At 36.7% G+C, this 22745-nt stretch overlaps 3 protein-coding genes and 1 long non-coding RNA gene across 4 annotated transcripts; 2 read left to right on the top strand and 2 right to left on the bottom strand.

The window, feature by feature from the left end:
- Positions 1-4535: 4535 nt before the first annotated feature.
- LOC141441982 (uncharacterized) lies at positions 4536-9000 on the bottom strand. Its single transcript, XM_074106866.1, has 2 exons — positions 8963-9000; positions 4536-5638 (listed from the first exon to the last, which is right to left on the bottom strand). The coding sequence occupies exons 1-2, from the start codon at positions 8998-9000 to the stop codon at positions 4678-4680; spliced, it is 999 nt and encodes a 332-aa protein (XP_073962967.1). The 3' UTR covers positions 4536-4677.
- A 1237-nt stretch (positions 9001-10237) lies between these two features.
- LOC141441591 (uncharacterized) lies at positions 10238-11744 on the top strand. Its single transcript, XR_012452816.1, has 2 exons — positions 10238-10334; positions 10718-11744. It is a non-coding gene; the product is annotated as an uncharacterized lncRNA (long non-coding RNA).
- Positions 11745-13160: 1416 nt separating this feature from the next.
- Positions 13161-15340, top strand: LOC141441661 (uncharacterized). Its single transcript, XM_074106459.1, has 2 exons — positions 13161-13721; positions 15183-15340. The coding sequence occupies exons 1-2, from the start codon at positions 13203-13205 to the stop codon at positions 15270-15272; spliced, it is 609 nt and encodes a 202-aa protein (XP_073962560.1). The 5' UTR covers positions 13161-13202; the 3' UTR covers positions 15273-15340.
- Positions 15341-18175: 2835 nt separating this feature from the next.
- Positions 18176-22341, bottom strand: LOC141441766 (digestive cysteine proteinase 3-like). The gene is made up of 4 exons (XM_074106618.1): positions 22317-22341; positions 21532-21621; positions 18741-18835; positions 18176-18370 (listed from the first exon to the last, which is right to left on the bottom strand). The coding sequence occupies exons 3-4, from the start codon at positions 18776-18778 to the stop codon at positions 18187-18189; spliced, it is 222 nt and encodes a 73-aa protein (XP_073962719.1). The 5' UTR covers positions 18779-18835; positions 21532-21621; positions 22317-22341; the 3' UTR covers positions 18176-18186.
- Positions 22342-22745: the final 404 nt, after the last annotated feature.

The following is a 22745-nucleotide window of genomic DNA, read 5'->3' as shown; positions in this document are numbered from 1 at the left end:
TTCATGCCTCTCTAGCGAAAGACGATGGGTTCAAACCAGGGCGCGCATCTCTGAGTGTTTCGAAATTCATGTGCGAAATAACATTCAAAATGACAACAAGCAAGGTGAAGGACAACATGATTGAACAAGCTTGTTCATACCTGCGAAGCATATGTGTGTGAAGTCCCCAGCCGTGGGACGTAGATAGGCTGGGCTGATGATGAATATGATCATCTGCCCAGCCTATAGCAGTCCACTGCTGGACATAGGCCTCCCCCAAAGAGCGCTGCGCCCTGTCCTCGGCTAGACGCATCCAGCTTCTACCAGCAGCCTTTCGCAGATCGTCACTCCACCTGGCCGGTGGGCGTCCTACACTACGATTGCCAAGACGCGGTCTCCACTCAAGAACTCGTTTACTCCAGCGATTGTCGGTTCTTCGACAGATATGACCAGCTCACTGCCACTTCATTTTGCTGATTCTCTGAGCTATGTCGATGACCTGATGATGAACATTCACTTTGAAAAGTCTTTCTACTTTCAATAACTAGGCTAAAGCAGGACACTTGTGTTCCCTTCCTTTCATTATTTAAAAGCGTTAATAATAAATCAGCGAACCTAATTCACCGTTCATTAAAGTAAATTATTTCTGAATTAAGCTGGCATACTTAATTATTTTAAGTTTCTTAATTACAAAGCAGGCAATTTAAGATAAGCTCTAATTAAGGCATGGCATCGTTAAGGTAAGTATTTAAGTCACAGATATAGATTAAACTAGATTACGCAAATGCATCTACTTCGCGTGTCCAAACCCCGACCAAACGTCGGGGTTGGCCCCATACAAAGACTGACCGCTAACTGACTAATCATGACTAGTGACTGACTCGAGCCCCAAGGCACATTGCTTATTCGCTCTTGAGACGTCACAGTAGGATACAAAAAAGTGACACGGTTGGTTTTCATACAGATTGAGGTGTTTGCGTTATCTAGTGTAATCTATATCTGTGATTTAAGTGATATTTAATGAGGGCTATCGCGTATAAATTCGCCACTAGAGGCGCTAGTGTAGCGTGAGGTCTCCGAAATGTCAAATCTCATAGTTTTTGGGTGAGCTACGCGGGTTTATTTATAATTAGAATAAATTTGTGAATATTTTGCTATATCTGAAATTAATTATGGAAAATATGCGTTCCGGGGCAATGAATGTTTGTGTATTGAGACAGTTTTATCTTCCGGTCCTCCCTTTTTTCCGAACAAAACGGGGACTATGCAACACTGTGGCATGCTCGATATTTTTATGGTACGGTTTTAAGTGTATTAAATATGATTTAGAGATTAAACGAACTTACCTGTAAGTGAAGTTCTATCCTAATTATGTGAAGGCTTCTTCCGAAGAGATTAGCAATAGACACATGTAGTTACGTAAGCCAGAGCCTGCCATTCCACACTATTTTATTAAGAGTTTTTTTTTTTTTTTTTTTTTTAAGGGGGTAGAATACCATCACCTCAGGCTGGCGCCGTCTTGGTTCCTCATTTAGTTTAGAGCAAGTTAGTTTTACATTTATATTTTACGATTATCCTGGGTATAAAACTTACAGGGAGGGAGGGTTGCTAATCTCTTCGGAAGAAGCCTTCACATAATTAGGATAGAACTTCACTTACAGGTAAGTTCGTTTAATCTCTAATTATGCTTCAGGCTTCTTCCTCGAGATTAGCAATAGACACATGTAGACATTTAGAGTGTCGGAAAATATGACAGGTAAATGAAACAATAATTAATTTTCCATATAAGAAACAAAAATAATTGTTGTATTCTCTTTAAATTTGATAAATCTGATGAATAGAATTTTAACAACATAACTAATTGAGCTATTCTTTTCTAGAATTATTCATAATAGTCGTACTAAAATCAACCTCATTATTTGAGTGACAATTAATCGGCCTGTTATAAAATCTGGCAAAAGTTTGAGAGGAAGAACTCCATCCAGCAGTTTTTCTTATTTGGTCAATGTTTACGCCAAGCCTAAGCGCAGCAGAGGTGGCGGCATGTCGGGTGCTATGCGCAGTGAACGACGATACATCAATTCCACTCAGACTTATAGTCTGTTTTATCCATCTACTCAAGGTTTGGGTGCCCACTGGTTTATGTGGCCGTCTAGTACTCAAAAATAAACTATTCGAGTTTGAACTAATTAATTGTCTTTTTTGGAGGTAAGCATTCAAAGTTCTACATGGACAAATTTGTGGCCTCTCATCGTAAAATGGGAGGACGAGTAAAGGTTGTGTCGCTCCGACCCTCGAAGTTTTTATCATATCAGGTATTTTAATTTTAATTTTTGTGGGAAAGTTTTCAATATTATCAATTTTGATTGAAGCTAGTGTCTGCACTCTATGAGCAGTGACTAATGCTAGGAGCGTAATTAGCTTTTTTGAGACTTTTTCAAAGGATAAATTTTCGTTCGGGTACCACTTAGAAATATGATTTAAAACAATCGCGGGGTCCCAAGTTTCATCATATTTAGGTAAAGAGGGCCTGGAGCGGTACACTCCCTTGAAAAATCTTTTTATGACTTCATTACCAGAAATTTTTTCGGCCACTATTAAACTTAAGGCTGATCTAAAAGAATTTAATGTGCCGTGTTGGGCACCTTGATTAAATAATTTTGTTAAAAAGTTTAATATATCTGGAATCGAGGGCTCGTATAAATTCAATTTATTCTCCTTACAATAAATGAACCACTTTTTATAACACCCCTCATACTGCTTGTATGAATTCTCTGAGAGAGAGGAGAGAAGTATGTCTAAGGAAGATGGCGGCACACCTCTTCTCAGCATCGCTTCCCTGACAATACTCCTGCCACCAGGGTAATCTGCGAGCGCATGTGGGCCCGGCTGGAATCACCAGATATAATCAAGTTTTTATTTGCTTTAAAAACTAAAGGTTCTGAAACTAATAACCTATTAAATACCGGGTACCATGGTTGCGTTGGCCACTGCGGTACAACCATTATACCCCTGGTTTTGTCAGAAATTATTTTTCTCAAACATTTTAAAATCATTGTGAAAGGAGGGAAAGCATAAAAATAGAAAGGGGTCCAACAGACTGTGAAAGCATTAATCGCATACGCATCCGGATCCCTTTGCCATGAGATATAAGCGGGGCACTTAAAATTTAATCTGCTTGCAAATAAATCAATTTCCGGTAATTTAAATTTATTTACAATAGCCGTGTATGCATAATCAGCTAATGTCCACTCAATATCTGGATGCGTACGCCGAGATTCCTGATCTGCAATAATATTATCCGCGGAACGGATATAAGAAGCGAAAACGTATAAGTTTCTTTCCTCGCACCATTGCCAGAGCCGTTTAGTGAGATTTGTTAAATGAGGAAACTGGATACCTCCCATACGGTTGACATAGGAGATAGCGGTGGTGTTATCAATGCGTAACAAAATCTGGCAATTTGATAATTTTTTTGCGAATATTTTTAGTCCTATAAATGCAGCTAGCAGCTCAAGGTAATTTATGTGACATTTACTTTCTTCAATACTCCACTGGCCACTAGCTTTCTGATTCCCACACGCTATTCCCCATCCCGTTGTTGAGGAATCCGAGAAGATTTCCAGGTCAAATTCATCGATTTTAATTTTGCAAGAAGTATTTTCTATTGAACGTTTCCACCAGTCAAAATCATCTTTCAATTTGTACGGAATTGACATTATTTTTTCGTAATTATTTGTATCCCCTAAATTGAGGTATTTGTACCTTTCAAATGACTTTGTGTAAAGCCATCCATACTCCACAGCCGGGCAAGCTGATACCAAAAGACCCACAAAACTGGCAAAATCCCTTATTTTACAGCTCTTTAATGATGAAAACTTTACAATTTGGGATTTAATGTGATTACGTTTTTCTATTGGCAAGGAGACCTGGAAATCTTTTGTGTTAAGGATATAGCCTAAAAATTTGCACGACTGTGATGGAATGAGGCTACTCTTTTCTTCATTTATTATGAAACCCAGAGATACCAAAAGTTGTTTTGTATCACTTACGTTTCTGTTACAGTCGTGGTAATTATTACCAATTACAAGAATGTCATCCAAATAAATGGTTGACAAATATCCACAAGACCGTAGAAGTTTTATTACCGGTTTCATGACCTTTGTGAACACATATGGAGCTGTATTCAAACCGAACGGTAAAACATTAAACTCGTAAATAACATTTTCAAACTGAAACCTTAAATACTTGCGGTATTTTTCATCTATTTTGATTAAAAAGTAGGCGTCCTTGAGATCGAGTGTACTTAAGAAACAATTTTTTGAAATGAGTTTAAGTGCGGTACGCAAATCTTCCAATTTAAAGTGAGAGGTATCTATAAATTTGTTTAATGATTTTAAATTTAAAATAAATCTCATTTTTCCGTTCGGTTTATTAGAAAGTAAGATGATAGATATTGATTATCTATAGGTTCACATTCTGAGATAACCTCTTTGGATAATAGTTCATTAATAGCATCAGAAATCTGTGTTCACTCTGTAGCAGAATATGTACGGTTTTTAGGTGGTAAATTTTGAACTACTGGTCGAGTGAAGGGAATTTGGTATCCCTCAATGTATGAAAGAACTACTGGATCAGAAGTGATCATCGACCATTTTTTCTGAAATAATGAAAGTCTGCCACATGGTTTTACCAGATTTAACGACGATTGTAGTTCGATTTCTGCTGCGGATGATGAGACTGCTTCGAGTAGGTGTTGGGCCGACCGCGGGTCGTGGTTGCCGTTGGTTCCTTCGTCTTCGATGGAATCGGGGGTCGACGCCCTTGTGATTGGCCCTTCCAGTTTTTTGGCAAAGAATTTGAAGAATTTGGTGCCGTTCTTTTATTTTGTGGTTTAAATGCGGGTTGCTTTAGATCCGATCCAGACCTAACAATTGCCTTTGCAGATTTTAAAGTATCTGATAAGTTTTCCCCAAACAGGAAACGATCTATTTTGGTGTTTTGAAGCTGTTCCTTCATATCCTTTTTTACAGAGTTCAGTAGAAACTTCCGCCTTGTTACTGAATCTGCGTGTTGACAATCACACATGATACGCACCGCATCCATCAATGATCTGAGTAAATTTGGATGTTTTTCCTTGGAAGACAATAATTCTGTAATAGCTGCACCTACACATGTGATAGCTGTAGTAAGGTGGCGTTGTTTGCTTTCAATAGCTTTGTCACGTTTTTCCACAACCTCAGTAATAGCGGCTTTAATCTCGGCGTTGAGCTCCGGCGGGTCTATCTTTTTGCAGTTGCCCGGAGTTAAATATTTTTCTTTTAGTTCTTTTCGTAATTCTTTGCTCAAGCCGGACGTCGTGTAGTGTTCGAGACGAACTGATAAATCTTTTTGTATATCCTTTCCATAGGTTTTAACAGATGTAGGATCCATACCAAGAATTTCCAATAATTCGTTGTCTAAGACTTCAGTGTCGAGTACTGAGGGGTCTGTTGGTGCAGCCGGATCGGTCAGTAAAGGAGTACAATCTGCACTCGTCGATGGCGTAGGTACGACTGGGGGCGCAGCGCTATCGGTCACCAGCGGGGCCGGCGGCGGTTGCGGCGGCGGGCCGGCGGCGCGGAGGTTGGCGACGGCGACGGCGGCCGCGGGGACTCCTCTGGATGTTCAATCGACTTGGATTGTTGTCTCACAACCACAGACGCCAGCGAACGCCTAGATGATCCTCTGTTCGAGTCAGGCTTGTCATCATCCATCAGTTCATATTCATATATGTCATCGACATCTACAAAAGAGATACAAGATCTCATTTAATTATTTAGTAAGAAACAGTCCCCAGTCATAAAGACACGTACTGTCCGCAAACTAAATTTAAAATAACCGTTAAACAGTCCCATTGTACTGTTCGAATTGGTTTAATGGTGTAGATGAGTAGGCGTCACCTCAGTATTTAGGTACAGTTACGTAATAGAAAAAACTATTCGTTAACTTGTATAATTGTTAGTAAGAGACAGTCCCATTGTTAATTTTAAACACGTACTGTCCGCAAACTAGATGACACATTATTTCGTTCACAGCTCACAAACCGGTTGACGTTTAAATGCAAAAAATATTTTGTCTAAATACCAGCATTTAGTTTTGTAACAATAACCGATTAGTTCTAATAGGTAACCTAATGTTACCTTTAAAATAAGTAGGTAGGTATCAAATCCTGACAAAAATATATAATTAAATTCTTCACTTTAATAAGGTATTTAATTTACCTCTAAACTGTTCAGAATAGCTAGAACAATAACTACCTATATTTGTATGTAAGGTCGGTAACCATTTCATACCTTGTATGTCCGAAGCTGCTTGGTGATAATTCGGTGAAGACTGCCTGGATTCACTTGAGACACTCCGACGACGATGGCGTAGTTTCCTTTCCAATTTCCTAATTTTTCTTTTGAAATAATCGTAATCTTCTTCATTTCTACGTTTGGACATTTTATTAAAAATACACTAAACACGTAATAGGCGATAATTTATCGAATTTTGTTCGGTTTTTATTTTCTAAACGCGAACGCGTGTGGAACGGCGAAGCACTAGAACACGAATGAAGAACCAAGACGGCGCCAGCCTGAGGTGATGGTATTCTACCCGCTTAAAAAAAAAAAAAAAAAAAAAAACTCTTAATAAAATAGTGTGGAATGGCAGGCTCTGGCTTACGTAACTACATGTGTCTATTGCTAATCTCGAGGAAGAAGCCTGAAGCATAATTTAATCTAAAACTTGTTTTCACGCCCGTAATAACAGACTTTGAAAGCCATACTTAAAAACCTCACGCAACAGTGCGCCATCTAGTGAGACAAAAAACGATAGCCCTCATTAAGACGCAGTTTCACTTCAGAGGTTTGTTATGTAGAGCTAAGTAGAAATATAGCGCTATGCTGAGCCGGGACCTTTTTAAAGCGGCAACACTTCTTATTGTTATTTTTACTAATTATGTGTCATTGCTGTTATAAATAAATTATTTTCTTTCTTTCCTTCTTTCAAATATCACGCAGGATATAGCTGCGTTTCCAAAAGAGATGTATTAGATAGATCGGTGTGAGGATGTACACAATGTGCAACGTTGTGACTGTTTCCACCAGAGATGAGCGAGGTAGCTGAGTCCTAGCGGACCAACTGATCGTCTTCCAGTTTGTAGTCGCCACTCGAGGACCGTACTCCCCCAACGATTATCTGTCCTTCGAGCGATGCCCGTCCATTGCCACTTAAACTTGCATTTTTTTCCAGCTATGTCGATGACTTTAGTTTTTCGGGTTCCCGTATTCCGGATTCTGGCGCGCAAAGAAACTCCAAGCAGCTCTTCAGCACGTTGCATGAATCATTTATTTGCTCTCAAGGTCTCTACACAACACTATGCCATGACTGTAATAGGAACGTGTCAGACGGAGTGTCAAACGGAATGTCAAACGCATACATGACATGAGATGGAGACGGTTGGTCACGAAACGTGCTAGTGGCATAGTCTCATACTTTTCGATACAAATAATATATTTTTGCCTGACACGTTTCCTATTACAGTCATAGTATGATACGGTGTAATGTGTTGAGACCTTTAAACATACATACTATGTTAATCGGATTCCGACCCTTCAGAGGTTCGTTCATCGATACGGAGCTATTATTTAGTAAGCTTATAATCTTATTACCCAGTACAGAGAGATCGAGCAAATTCTTTTACGAAATCAATTGAAGTATGGCTAGGGTTACCATCATTGTTGCGAACTGATACGGGATATATTAATGCCCAAAAAAATGGAAGAAGTCACGCTTTATTTTAATAAAAATCAGTAAAAATAATGACAAAATAAAAAAGATTATGTATAAAAGGTGTTCATTAAATAAATGAAAACCTGAAAGTAGCTTGTTCAGAATTGAGAGGAGGATCGATTACACTATTACTTTAAACCAGGTTGCGTTTTCTTTAATCCCTCGTTTACTGTGTCTGAATGTTTAGAAATACAGTATGCCAAAGAAATGTTTTAACGAGGTTGCATATATTTAAATAATTGAAATACTGGATGTTTTCCTGTCAGTTTTGATTTTGTACAAAAAACCGCGAACCGCATATGACAAATTATGTACAAATTAAGCAGACATACTGACTTAGCAAAACATAAGAACATTTTTTGAAATAATTAAGTAAGGTATTTATGAGTACGGTACGAGCGTTAATTTGGGATCCACAATATCTGTCATTTTGTATGACAGTTCAAAGAATTTTTTTGACGAAATGGGTCCCAAATTAAAACTCGTGACCGTATTTACATGCATTGAACTAGGTGTAATTACAAAAAGGCTGTTGGGGTATCCGAGGTATTTAATTTTAATAATTAACACCGTGAATATAGATAAACTGAAAGGAGGTATGTACCCTGTAGTGGGGCCGATATAGACCGAAATGATGATGAATGATAACCCTTTCCGGCCGAGAAACTGTTTTTCCGTTTTTTTTTCTAAAATGCCAATTAGTTGTGATGAATTAGGTAGTACGAATATAGTGGTGAGGGATTTGATTAACGGTTCAAAGAACAACGGGATATTTAAATACAGTGACTATCCCGTGTGTACGAAACGTATGGCAACCCTAAATATGGCTCAATTAGGTCTAACCTTTTCTCTTTGAAAGTCTTAAAGCTCTTGAAACAAGATAACTTCATTATTACAGAGACTTTTTCTATGAAATACACTTTAAAGAGTATTTTGCCTAAGTTTAATTAACTAACAAAGTAAGCTAAAACCAGGGAATAGAAAAAACAAGAGAAAATGCCATGTCAGCGAGACACGCTGTTCATAAAATAAGTTCGATTGAGAATAATTATGTCATTTCGTCCTCAAATTTGTATTTGATAATTCAGTTTACATTATTTACCGGCCCGGATAATACTGACATGACAGTGAGAGTTTGAGTTTGAACTTGAGCTGTAGTTCTCACGTGACCCAGTGCGGTTCGGTGAACTTCGCCCACACCATTGAACATCCACAACGTAAACAGGTAAAGCTAGTGCTAAGTTTTAAATGTAATTTCGCACATGAAACCCGAAAACCTCAGAAAGATATAACCTAGACTTATGACATTGCCTCTTGTCGTTTTAATCCGTGGTTCCATCAATAAAACTGTTTACAAAACAAACAAAACGAACTTTGCACTCGTATTTAATTTAGGAACAAGTTCATCATCTGATAAAAATGCAAATGTTTTGGCAGCCGTCCGCCATCTTGATTTTAAAATTCATTGCCTTTTCCAATCAAAGCCCGCTCGTTAAAAAGTTATAAAACTCCGTATGCCCTTTTTCAATATTTCATTTTAGGGATCTGTAGTTGATAGAAAAAATAAAACATTGTTTTTGAACTAAGTAGGTATTATGGTAAGTATTTCATCCCAATTATAATATTATAAACGTGAAAGTTTGTACGTCTATTTGTTTGTTACCTTATCACGTCTAAACCGCTCAACCGATTTAGATGAAATTCGGTACCTATACAGATAGTTCGAGTCCTCAGGACGGACATAAGGTAGTTTTTATCCCAGAAAAATTGCATGTTCCCGCGGGATAGTGATAAACGAATTCTACTCAGCTCAGACGGAGTCGCGGGTAACGGGCTAGTTATAAATATTTTCACTTTGCTTCTCAGCTACCCATTGTGGACTACAGGTATGTCTGTGCGACTCGCACAAGGTGTTAATTGTAAACTGAAACCTCAGATAAGTACCCCAAATGTCTTTTTTATTTTAAGTTAATTTGAAAATATTCGTATGTATTGTATAATTTTTACTTGACAGTAATGTTGCTCTTCGCCTTTTTTTAAGCAAATCAAAATGGAAAAGAAAACGGCCAGTTTTTTAGCTATCTAAGTAATATAAACCTTGCTATTAGAATGGCGAAAGGGTCTCAAATCAGCAAACTAACAGTCTTAGGAACGGCGCTGATCTTTCTTTGGGATAATCAGGTCAACATTACAGCGAAAACAAATCAAGCCAAAGAGAAACCGACGCAATTTTCATACTTCAAAAAACACAAACATTATAATTATTACGTACTTAACTTAAATGCATAGGCTAGTCACGTTTTTACCATTTTGGGCCACTATAAAATTAAAAGAAAAACATAACATACGCCAAGCCACGACAACTACCGTTACAATTCCATTCTTAAAATAGTTCTTAAATAGTTAGTTCGGTATCTTATATACTGAACCGTAAGCTAAAGTCAACTCACGCTTGACTACAAGAAAGTCCATAACTCCGGTCGTGACCGCCAGAGGTTCTCACAATCATGCAAACAACATTTTGCTACGTTTACCTGGCAAGTCCATTTTAATATTTCAAACTTTCACACCTCCCTTTTACGATCCTGAAATTACAATATTTTGATTGTATGCTTTTATATTCCGAGCTTTAATTATAATAAAATATCCGTGGTCTGTGGGGCCCTGGCGCTCGAGTCTCTTCAAAGACTTATCGAAGAGATTCAGTGATACCACAGGAGACCGATCAGCTGGCATCTGCCTCGCTCAACGCATGTCTACAATCCAGCGAGGAAATGCTGCTAGCGTAGTAGAATTACTGTAGTTTTTTTAGTTTATTTAATTTTAATCTAATTTTAGTTAAGTGAACAAAGTGTATTATTATATTCTTATGGGTATCTATAAATAATTGATTAATCAGTGAATGAAATATTACTTGCAGATGGACCTTAGGATATTTGCTCTAATAATGATAGAAGTAACAGCACTATGCCCAAGTGGAAACAAATATGATGAATTTTACAACGAATGTGTACCAACTAATCCATTAACAATATTATTGTTACAAATACATCATCCTCGTGTGAGAATCAAAGAGATTATTGTTAAAAACGAAGAAGAAAAAGAATCGACGAACAAAGATGCTGAAATGATAAATATAGCTGCAATTGAAGAAAGAAGAAACGCAAAACTTCTTAAAAGTCACACGGAAAAATATCCAGGAGAATTAAAATTTGATGAAATTATCCAAGTGTATAATCATAGGCCAATATTACGATACATTCAGCACGCCTTTAAGGACTGTGCTTTATGTAATCTTAAAAATACAAAATCGAGTTCAAAACTAAAAGAACCAAACGCAGATGAGTCAAATGGAATGAATTTAGTAGATTTATTTGATATACCAATAGTTGTAGCGAATGGTCAAGGCAAAAGTGAAGATGCATTGGCTAAAATTATTAACAAGATATGGATTCGATGACAAATTTAGAATGTATGTTATTTTTGGTCATCTTTTTTTGTAAAGAGTGTATTAACTCTACTTGGTATTTCGTAAAGTGAAATGACAAAAAACTACAGTATTTTGCTTCTCCCAAAAACAGTCTTAATATGGATCTCCGCAGAGTAACACTCGAACCAATTACTTCTGTGCGCACAAAAAGAAATTAAAATAAAAAAAATACAATACAGTAGGTATCAATACAATGACTTTTTAAGTTTATGAACTCGACTGTACACCGGAAATAATAAGCGATACAGAAAACAGGTACACAGGTAAATATTTGATCAAAAATATATAAACACGACTCGATTAATATTTAACGCCGTAGAAGCGTGTTTAGATATTTTTGATCAAACTTTTGCTCACAAGTTTATGAACTCGACTGTACACAGAGAGATAAATATCTTGAATAATTACCTAAATAAAATACTTACATACACAAAGAATTAAAACGTTTACCGTGTAATATTTTCTTTCATTTTTAATTAGGTATCCATTATGTTCTCCGAGCGTTCATTAGAAAATAAATGATAATGTTGTGAAATATTTGCTATTTCGACTTCGTCTGCATCTATGTTCATCGCACGCCCACGAGAACACGGAATAAAAATTATCCTTTGTATTATCCCAGTCTTACATTAACTATCTCAATACCAAATTTCATCATGTTCGGTCGAATTCACTATCACTTATAGTAAGAATAGTAAAAAGTATAGCAAGAAGGTGATCTACAGGGGTCGGACAAAAAGTGCGGATGACGTAAAAATGACGTAATCTTGCACACAAGATGATGTTTTTATTTAAACTTCCGTGTGACATGTAGTAACAAAGTAGCATTAATGAAGTAACAAAATAATCGTAAATAAATCAATGGAATTCAGTGAATAAAATAAATTTCATATCGTTTAATAAAGAGGTTGATAAATGATAAGTGATAATTGTTTATGAAAATCAAAAATACTTTTTGAAATCATCTTGTGGTTTGACGTCATCGGCACTTTTTGTCCGACCCCTGGTGATTTAGCTGCAGCGTTTTCATATTTTTAATCGTAATGTTCACTTTAAAGATCACTTTTGTACAAAAATAAAGAAACCAACACAATTGATCGATTAAACTATACTTTAATCCGGGTTGCGTATTTGTCCCCAGTCTAAAAGTTTAAAAAATGCAACATAGTTACGCCACTTAAATGTTTCAGCCAGGTTGCATATTATTTATAAACAATTTAACACTGGCCGTATTTCTGACAGTTTAATTTTCTTTTTAGAACAGCGAAGCATAACTGACAGTACAAATTACGAGTTTAGAATTCGAAATCAAGTAAATAGAAATAGAAATATAAATATTTATTCGCTATTCGCACAAAACATAATAAAAATACATTAAAGAAAGAAAAACAACAACAATATGCGAGGCGCGAAGCGGTGGCCACTATACAGGCTACTTGGGGTATGGCTAATAATTGCCAAACGCTGTGACGGACTTTGGCGACTTCACGGAAGACGAAGATTTGATTATTATTACATTACTTTACTTAAACAATATTAATATTGCATTTTACTTAGAGAATAAGTTTGTATTTGTATTTGGAGGTCAAGACATTTAAATTTTTGCCCAGCAGTGGGACACTATTAAAGCTACTTAAAAAAGAAGGTATTTGTAATAATATGCACTAAACAATTCTTTATAATTAACTGCAGTTTGGTGTGTTTTTCTCTGTTTAATGATTAACATCTTGTATATATATGCACTTAGTTTTTAAACATACAGATGTACCATTAATATTAATACGTAAATCCACAGTCAACAAGCTAGCCAAGAAAAAGTAATAAAAGACATCCCTCAATATTACGCATGACTTCGCGTTAAAATTAACCACATATGAGATAAAATCATGCTCATTCCTTATTGGTTTCCATCCAAATGATATTCACGACTGATATAAAATGTTTTCTCATACTACTACACCTCGCAGAAGTCATACATAGTACCATTATAGTAGTAGAACTCAGGATAAAAAAAGATGCAGATAATGAAGAACATGCAGTTAAAGACAATGTCCTTATTACAAGTAAAGCTGCTTGGGTTAAAAGAATAGTTCCTTCAAACTACAAGTCACCGAAATATGAATATGATTCAAAATTCAGAACTATATTTGCACCAAAATATAGAATACATAAGAGGAAAGAGATGCCTGAAGAGAAACATGAAGATGATGAACCGGTTTCCTTAGACAAGGTTCTATTGCAGCCTTTTAAACGCAAGACGCAAAATCGGGAATTGTTGGAGAATATAGATCGGATGCTGGAGGAGTTGAAGTATGAAGGAGTCCAGAAACTGTATGATAGGAAGCTGAGACACGGAAGTCACGACGAGGACATGCCGCCACATGAACATAAGCCATTCAATTTCCCTCATTACTCTATTTGGAACTATTGGACGGTAAGAAGTTTTTGGGCATACGTCTTTGTAGAAAAAATGTTTTTGCTGATAGTAATTAATTACAATGCCACCTTGCCTCTGATCTGGGGCTTTAAACGCAAGGTTCGAACACGACTAGTCTTAATTTGATTGCTTAATAACGATAATTATCTCTTGTCCGGGTGAGCGGTTAGTTCCAATGGAATGCCGAAAGTTTCTCGATGAGGGCTACGGTATAGATGTCGCTAGCGTCACTGCTTAAGTGGCTAAATAAGAAACAAACAAGCTGAGATATGTGGTGCATAGGGAAAATTCGTGTCTGTACCGTTGACCAGCAGTGGTGTAGCGGTATAGCACGCGGTACGTAATACCGAGGACCTGGGTTCGATTCCCAGTGCTGGTCTTATTTTTCTGGTTTTTCTGTGCATTTATATTTCAGTTTGTATTTTCAATTTGGGTTTTACGGGTGACCGTAAAAGTAAAAATTTGGAATTGAAATTAAAAAATACAAAAAGATTCCAAAAAACCAATCTTAATTTTATTTTTTCATATAACGACGACTGTAACTATTCTGTCAAGAGTGTAGTGATTAAAAGAAGAAAGCGCATACCGTCGTAAAGGTGTATTCCCAGCCAGATCGTCAGTAGCTATATAACTATACGAGTACGCTTAGCATTTACTACAGACATAATTAATCAACTTCCTCTGTTTATACAAGCTTTTTACAAGCTTTTATTTAACTTGCAATGTATAGTTCAGGTGGAACCTTTTGGCTACGAATGTCATGTTGACATCCTATACACTTGCAAAAGAAATAATAGCGAAATTAAATTATGAAAAGGTTCCACCCTGTGTGGCTCAAATCTTGCAAGTTGAATTTGAACCACTTCCAGTAATCGAATTGACTTGAAATTTGGCATACTTATGTGAATCTGGTGACAATACAATAATCTGGTAATGACCGTCCCTCTTCTAGGGACCAATCTGGAAACCAGCGCTGGGCATGCCTAGCATACGCTGAGATTGGTACCCATTGCCTTACTATCTTAGTGTTTTTAGTTTTTAATAATTCGTTTTTTTATATTAGTTTTTACTTTTTATTCTAAATTTTATTGTGTTTTTTTTGTGAGTTGTACTGAGCTTGGTTTTTTTTGGCAATAAAGATTATTTTACTTTACTTTACTTTACTTACTTGTGGTCCAGCCGGGATCGTTTCCGCAGAACGGAACTCTTTAATCGGTCATCAACTTATGGTACGGAAATGTAGTATGGATGACAATGCAAGTAGAGTCAATTTCACAAATTTCAGTCAGCAAAAAAGCTTCCATTGAAAATGGAAATCTTAAAAAAACTTTTTTTATGTTTACTTCATCAACTTGAATATTTCTTCCATATTAGTATACTACACGTGGCCTGACAGACCCTGGCCAGTTTTTCTTCATCTTAATATTTGCTTCCTAATTCAATTTTATTTGGTTTCAGTATGAACAGAACCTGCTTCATGACGAGTGCCCGGGCCAGCAAGTCAAAGTGGGGTCTAAATGTATTTGGGCCCCACCCCACAGAAAGTAATAAATTATGTTTGATGAGAGATAAATGTTTTGCTTTAGCCTCCTAAGAAAATTAAAAAATAAAAAACATGTTTATTGCCAAAACCAAGTAGTTTGCTAAAAAGTTTGCCAATAGGGAATATTACTGCAATGTTGTGCCGTAAGAATGCAGCACAAGCACAAGCCGTAAACAGTTTTTTTTAAATATCATAAATGTCTTTTAAATGTACGTAGAATGCCATAATCTTATTATTGTGATAAAATTTTGGGATTATATAGCTACTCTATCGTTACTATTGATGTTAATATCATGTTACTACAAGCTTTTCTTTAGCTCGTCATTGTCGAAGATAAATCGATGGTTCTTTATGAAACTTGGCATTTGGGCACGTGATAAGAGATAAATAGAAATTTCTTCGCGCGTTTTTTTAAATTCTTCCTGTGAGGGGGTCAAATAGGGGATGTAACTTTATATGGAAAATTGACATTGTCGAAGAGAAATCGATGGTTTTTTATGAAACTTGACAAAGACTCTTTATTGTACACCAGACATAGTAAGCGATACAGAAAACAGATACACAGAGAAAAAATAACTTATAAGAAGACTTGGGGGAATTGTATATAAATAGTTAATTTATTTTTAGGATAGTTTAATGTAACTTCAATTGTACCTTTTTAATTTAAGACTTAGAAATAAACGTCGATTCATTTTCACAAAAAAAAACAAGAAATAATAGTAGATTATTGTCGTGGCCTGGAAGTAGGCAATTGCTGGTTGAGTATGAGTATTTTAAACGGACGAGCTTGCGAGTCCGTTTAACTAATACGAAGCCAGCAATTGCTATTCCAGCCGAGGCTAATATAAAGCTATTCTCAAAAATGGTGAATAATTCTGAAATAGAATAAACTTTTCTCAAATATATTATAAATTTAATTTTATTCCAATATTTTTCTTATGCTTTCCCGCCTTTTTTCATTAAAAATAAACTGCAGGTGTATTTTTCCACTGAAAACACCACAAGCTATTTCAGACCCAATAGAAATAGTCTGGAGTTCCATGGCCTTTTTTTTACTTTAAAAAATAATGTGACTGATTGCAGCCGCTCTAATTCATTATTGTCGAGCTAGCGCGCCTGCAATCTTTTTAACTTTTTAATTTTTCGCTGACCATAAACTATGCACTTCAACTTCTGATATGGAAAGAATTCCCTATGAATAATTAGTCCTTTTGTGTTGGCAGGGTAGAATACACGTCGTATTGCTAAAATGTGGCTACTCCCAAAATATTTATGTTTTACCAAAGAACATGGATGGAAGAACAAAAAATAAATTAGTTTATATTTATAGCAATGTATTAAAATGGGTTATTTTCAATATACCGTAGAAGTTTATATGTGCTATTATTAGCATAATAGGTATCCTAAATAAATTAAATATGTACTTCCCAAAGTTACTGTTCCACGCGAACGAAGTCGCGGGGCTAGTAAGTATGTTTTAAAAAGAATAATGCAAGAAATTCATAATAGTTATTTGATATTTTATGGTAGCATAAATCTTCGGAACCTTGCGAAGGGGTCTGGTTTAAATAATTTGTTTTCCAAGAGAAAGTACCTACATCTCTTTCTTGGCGAACTTATCCCTTAAAAGGATCTCTCAAGGGAGTTTTCATAGTTATTATTATTATGTAGGTATTTTACTATACTAGAGTGAGACTATGAATTAGAATGAAAACTATTATTATACCCAAACCCAACTTAATCACTATACGGACGTACGAGATTTTTTATTCCACAAAATTATTGATTGTGTGAAAAAAATCCAACTTCGAAATTCAAACCCTCGCCACCCTAAATGAACCACTACAAAAACCTTGAAAATAACTTTCTAGGTACCTACTAGCTTGAAGTCGGTGCCACAGCACGAGGCAGCAGGAATTTAACAATAGTCGTCTAATTCTCCTACCTACTACATATATATTGGGCTTCAATCACTCCTGCTGGGTCGTTACTGAGGCACCGATTTCAAGCTAGTGTGTATTTATAAAATTATTTACAAGGTTTTTGTAGTCGGTTCCATTTTTTGTTAAATTAATTTTTGGAGTCAGTTAATTTTTTTTGGTAAAATTGTCTTTATTTTCCACTTTTTAGTGATTCGTAGCCAAAGTAAATCTCACAACGATTCCATTAACCCCAAACACGGTTTAGTTACGTTATTTTATACTTAACACAGTTCCTTTGCCTACCTTTCGGCTTCAGCACCAGATCAGTTCGATAGAATCTTTAACTTAAAGTTTTCTCTTAATTACTTAGCTTGACGAGTTCCATTGGCCATCTACGGTCTTCTTCATCAGGTCCAGTTCACCAAATGATACTTACTGAATTTAAATGCTAAAAATGCCAAAATTGCCCTAGGTCCCGCTATAGGTCGCCCTTTATTTCCCTAGGATCCCATCATCGGAACTTGACTTGGTGACAATGGGACTATCGAATAAAATTAGAATTTTGAATATACAAAAAAAAAAACAGTGACACGTAGAACCTCCTCCTTTTTTGAAGTCGGTTAATAACTAAAGACAATTGAGAGGTCAATTTTTTTTAATTTCTCTAGCTTATGACCTTTGATGGAACAGCGACTCGATGATCTTAGACTTGATGATCCTGATTGGTAGGAGTGATTGTTCCGCTTATTTACCTCCCTTCAGCAGTAAATCTATTAGTTAATATTTTGTATGTGTGCATGTTTTTAAATGGAAGTAATCTCTGGACCTATTAAACTGCTTTTTAAAATTAGAAAGCTTTACTGTCCCAGAATAACATCGATTCGTTTTTGTCTTTTAAAGTGAAAGTTCCCAAAGCTGTAGACAAAGTTGAAAGTTGCATGTATCAAATAGGAAATAAAAGTAAAGAAAACGAGCTTATGGAATTTATTGCTGTTGTTCACTGAAGCTTGACGTACTTCGCGTCGGATTCGACGCCGCAGTTGTTGTCTTTGGTGGACATCAGTACGTACCCGTCGGCGCCCCAGCCGGCGCCCCAGGAGTTCTTGATGAGCCAGTACTTCTCTCCGTCGAGGATGCCGTAGCCGACGAGCAGCACGGCGTGGTCAAGGAAGTTATTATCACTGAAAAATCAAAGAAAAACGTTACAATTAAAATTAAATGTACTACCTAGAAAACTACCCAGTTTAACGAATATTTTTGAGAAACTGTACCTATGTGAACGCAGAGTTTAGCTTCCATAATTTGGCAGTGGTGAAATGCAACAAATTTAAAATAAAAATAGGATTGGCAACACATTGTTTTACCATAATGAGACTTGAGAAACTTATGCGACTACGCACCGGCATTTAAGATATTATTAACGAAGTATAATTAAGTTGTGATTGTGTTATTAACAAAGATGACAATGATATACCTATGGATAGCCAATTTATTTGTTTTTTTTTTATCTGAAATAAATCATATATTACTTATTTCATTCATTCAATTTACCAATTAGAGCTGTAGAGGACACCATGTGAATAAAACATGAATTCTACAGGCACGTTTATTGACACTGAAATCGGGCCATGCTTCAGTAGCGCCACCTGTGAGAAATATTGAAACACAAATTAGTGATGTAAAGAATATTTGAACTTAATTTACAAATATTTTCTAAATGTGGACATTCAAAACCAATACGTAATCTGGTAAATACGACCACTCAAGAGGGTAACGTGTTACTAGAATTAAGCGTGAGATGGTGCCATGATATTAGTTAACAACATTAGTAAAGATTGGACATTTTACTACTTAGACATTTCGCGATTTGGACCACCCGAGACTTGGACGTGGCGCGACTTAGACGCTGTAAGACATGGACCTCTTAAGATGTGGACTTAATTTCGACACTGGACATTTGACGACTTTGACGTAAGACGCCGGAGGGAAAATATTTCACAGAACAGCGTCATCTAGTGGAAGTGCAAGTTACTTGGTGCGTCAAGCTAAATCTCTGTCCTCTCCAGGGGGCCTACCACGCTCTCTTAATACGATTCAGTTTAGGCTCTAAACTGAACTGCATCGCTATTTCGTACCACGACGGTACTTTTGCGATTCAGTTCAAGCACGGTTCAGCGACAGCGATACAGACATTTTCATTCACTCACTTCAAGCGGTTTTCGTACCGTGACGCTTAACTTGAGTGGGAATTGAGTCGCTTCCGTGTCAAATTTTGCGATTCAGTATAAGTTACTCATTCTGTCAATTCTTTTGGAATTTTAAGTGTTTTACTTGGAATATTTTTAAATTTCAAGAACTTTTAAACTTTTATTCAAGTTTTATAACTTTTCATAGGTACTATCACGACATTGTTCTTCTTAACTCCCAAAGAGTATAAGTACCTATGTAGGAATTAACTCCTCATTGATAAAACTAATTTTTCAGTGAGAAAAGAGACTCGTGGATTAGTGACAGCGTAAACATTTTATTTGTAATCAACACAACGGTTGCTAAGAACACGCACTGACATAGAGTTATGGTTTTCCAAAATAAAGAGGTTTTAGTATACAATATTTGGTAGTCATATAGCGGCATCCCTTTCGCGACTTAGCGTTTCAGTTTCGGACCAGAGACAATATCGGTCTTTCATTCACCTGTAAACCATTGAGACTCAGCTCTGAGAAGTAAACGTCGTGGTACAAATTTCGACGATTCAGTTTAGGTGCCTAAATTGAACTGCTCTGCGTTTGATCGTTTATAAAAAGCTCATGGTAGCCCCCAGGTTAATCTTATTATTATTATTTTATTATTATTGAAATGAACACTAGCAGCTCTTAGAGCTGATGCGTGTACATCACTGCACTTGTGTTTTTAGTCTCTCTTCTTTAAGTATTTGGTCTAGTCACTTTTAAAACTGTTCACTGAAGGTGCACTTATCACAAGTTCTGGAGAAGCATTCCACGAGTTAACAACACGATAGGGTAAGAAATGTTTCCTAGGTTGCTTGCACTTGGTTGCTTAATCAGTCTCAAGGAAACAACAAACAATTAAACATTAAACAATTTGCACGGACCTGTTAATGAATAACGAAAACCTCAGTCAGACACCCCAAAAATATTTTTTCAACTAAATAAGATAGTTAATTTCATTTATTTTCGAATATCTTTATTATTTTTATAAATATTCGTGTGTTTTGCTACGTCAGTAATTCTACTTGAGTTTTGATTCTGAACCATCGATTGGATATTCGAAATCAAAGTTCTAAACTTATAATTTGTATCTTGTCAGCTGCCCTTCGCCGTTTTTAGAAGGCAAACGATGACAAACAAGCAAGTGGGTCTCCTGATGGTAAGAGATCACTACCGCCCATAAACATCTGCAATACCAGGGTTATTGCAGATGCGTTGCCAACCTAGAGGCCTAAGATGGGATACCTCAAGTGCCAGTAATTTCACCGGCTGTCTTACTCTCCACGCCGAAACACACTGCTGCTTCACGGCAAGATTAGCGAGCAAGATGGTGGTAGCAATCTGGGCGGACCTTGCACAAGGTCCTACCACCTGCATTCGTAACATAGATTGGGCACAAAAAATGAGGGTTTTGTAATCAGCACAATAAATGAGATGTAATCGATTCTACTCTTGATTCTGAGCACTTCTTTCTGGTGTTCACTTATATAATGAACACACACACACGACCATCACGCCTGTATTCCCAAATGGGGTAGGCAGAGCACATTAAACGTTACCTATAACTTCGGAGCCACTTTTAGCAGCTCTTTTCTTTCTTCTTTCTTTCTTTCTATAAGATATCTGTATCTGAACGAATATCTGTCAATATCGCTCCCTATACAATTCAATGAGCTAACACACATAGCGCAGATAACTTATATTTTATCGTGAAGTATCTGTGGGCACCGACATATATTGAAAGATGGCAAAGATATTATCGGCGTATATAAATTGATATGTGTATAATATCTGCCGATATAAATATGGTAAAGTACTTTATCTGCAGATAGATACAGGTTGATGTGAGAGCCCCGCTGCACGCGAGTAAATCTAGAAGAGATAAACACGAAAACATCCTGTATAAACAATCTGCACCAAAAAACAAGTCTACTCAGTTTGAAGGATTAAGACTGAATGTATCGTCTCGTATATTATCGTATCTGCGTAGTGTGTGATAGTTTCAGATAATTAAGTTATTATACGCAGATAAAATATTATCGTATCTGCGTAGTGTGTGACACGGTTTAGGTAATATAATGAACACCTTGTATATACTAACTGAATTTACTGACCTTTAGAGCTTTTTCGTCTGCTTCAGGGATCTCGTAATAGGCCTTGACGTAAACATCTTTGGTTACGTTGTTGATGTTGCAAACGCTGTCCTGGATATAGAGGCAACATAAATATGCGCTTATCTCAGGTCAGGAGCTCAAAATTTTGTTTGTTACAAGTTTTAGTCTATGTTATTATGTCAAAACAAACTTCGTCTAGGCCAGGCGTTTTCAACTTTTTGGTTTTAACGGCACACGTTTCGTTCATCAAAGTTTCACGGCACACCAGTAAAAAATAGGCAAGTGCGAGTCGGACTGGCTCCACCCGCCCCGCCATTCCTCCCGGTCTTTACCATACCACAACAACCTGAAAAACGCGAATCGCACACGCCATCAGTTGTTTTTCTATCTTATTATTTTCGCATTAAAATAGCTATTCATGATTTCAATGCGGCATTACACTTCGTGGTAATCGCGGCACACCTGAAAGTAAAGGTAGGCGGCATGATTGTGTGCCGCGGCAACCAAGTTGAAAACGTCTGGTCTAGGCACTGAATACGATTTTGTCCCATTCGATTTGACTCATGGTTCGTGGGGTTTCAGCGCTTTAAACTATTAAAGAAATTATTTTTGCGTCACCATAATACTGATGCGCAAAATTGTTGCAATGTGCGAAAGTTTGCACGCTGAGTGACCCCGTAACTTAGTTATGTACTCGTTCAATTTACCGTTCTTTCCTTTGCTACCTTACTTGTCATACTCTAGTTCTTCTACTAGCATAACTCTAGTTGAAATATTGTCCTCACTTGAGCTATGTATCCTCCATAGTTGTCATCGTAGGTAAGCCATGTTCTTCATCCATCGTAAGCCTTTTTGCCATCCCCGTTGCACCCCATGTTATGAAAACTGTAACAAGCATTAAACTTACGTATTTTTCAATCAAAACGAGAATGAATAACGTTAAATAACTTAAACAAGTACAAAAAACGTGAAAACTGAAATAAATATGTAAAAACTACTCTGTGGCATAGAGCTAAAATTGCTGGCAGCTTTTTCTCGCTGTGCAGCAATGCCGATACGTTGTGCTAGAAAGCTACTGTGGTATTTTTGCATAAATGTTATAATTCTGAGGTCTCTCACCCGTAGAGCAGTCGACGAGTGCCTGCTCGCTGAGCCTCACCACTTGCTCACTCCCGTCGCGGAGGACAGCGCCCCCTCTACCGCCCCCACTGCAC

Source organism: Choristoneura fumiferana, chromosome 24, assembly GCF_025370935.1.
Source record: "Choristoneura fumiferana chromosome 24, NRCan_CFum_1, whole genome shotgun sequence".
Classification (NCBI taxonomy): Eukaryota; Metazoa; Arthropoda; class Insecta; order Lepidoptera; family Tortricidae; genus Choristoneura; species Choristoneura fumiferana.
Note: the sequence above shows the minus strand (reverse complement) of the source record. Positions and strands in the feature narration are given on the sequence as shown.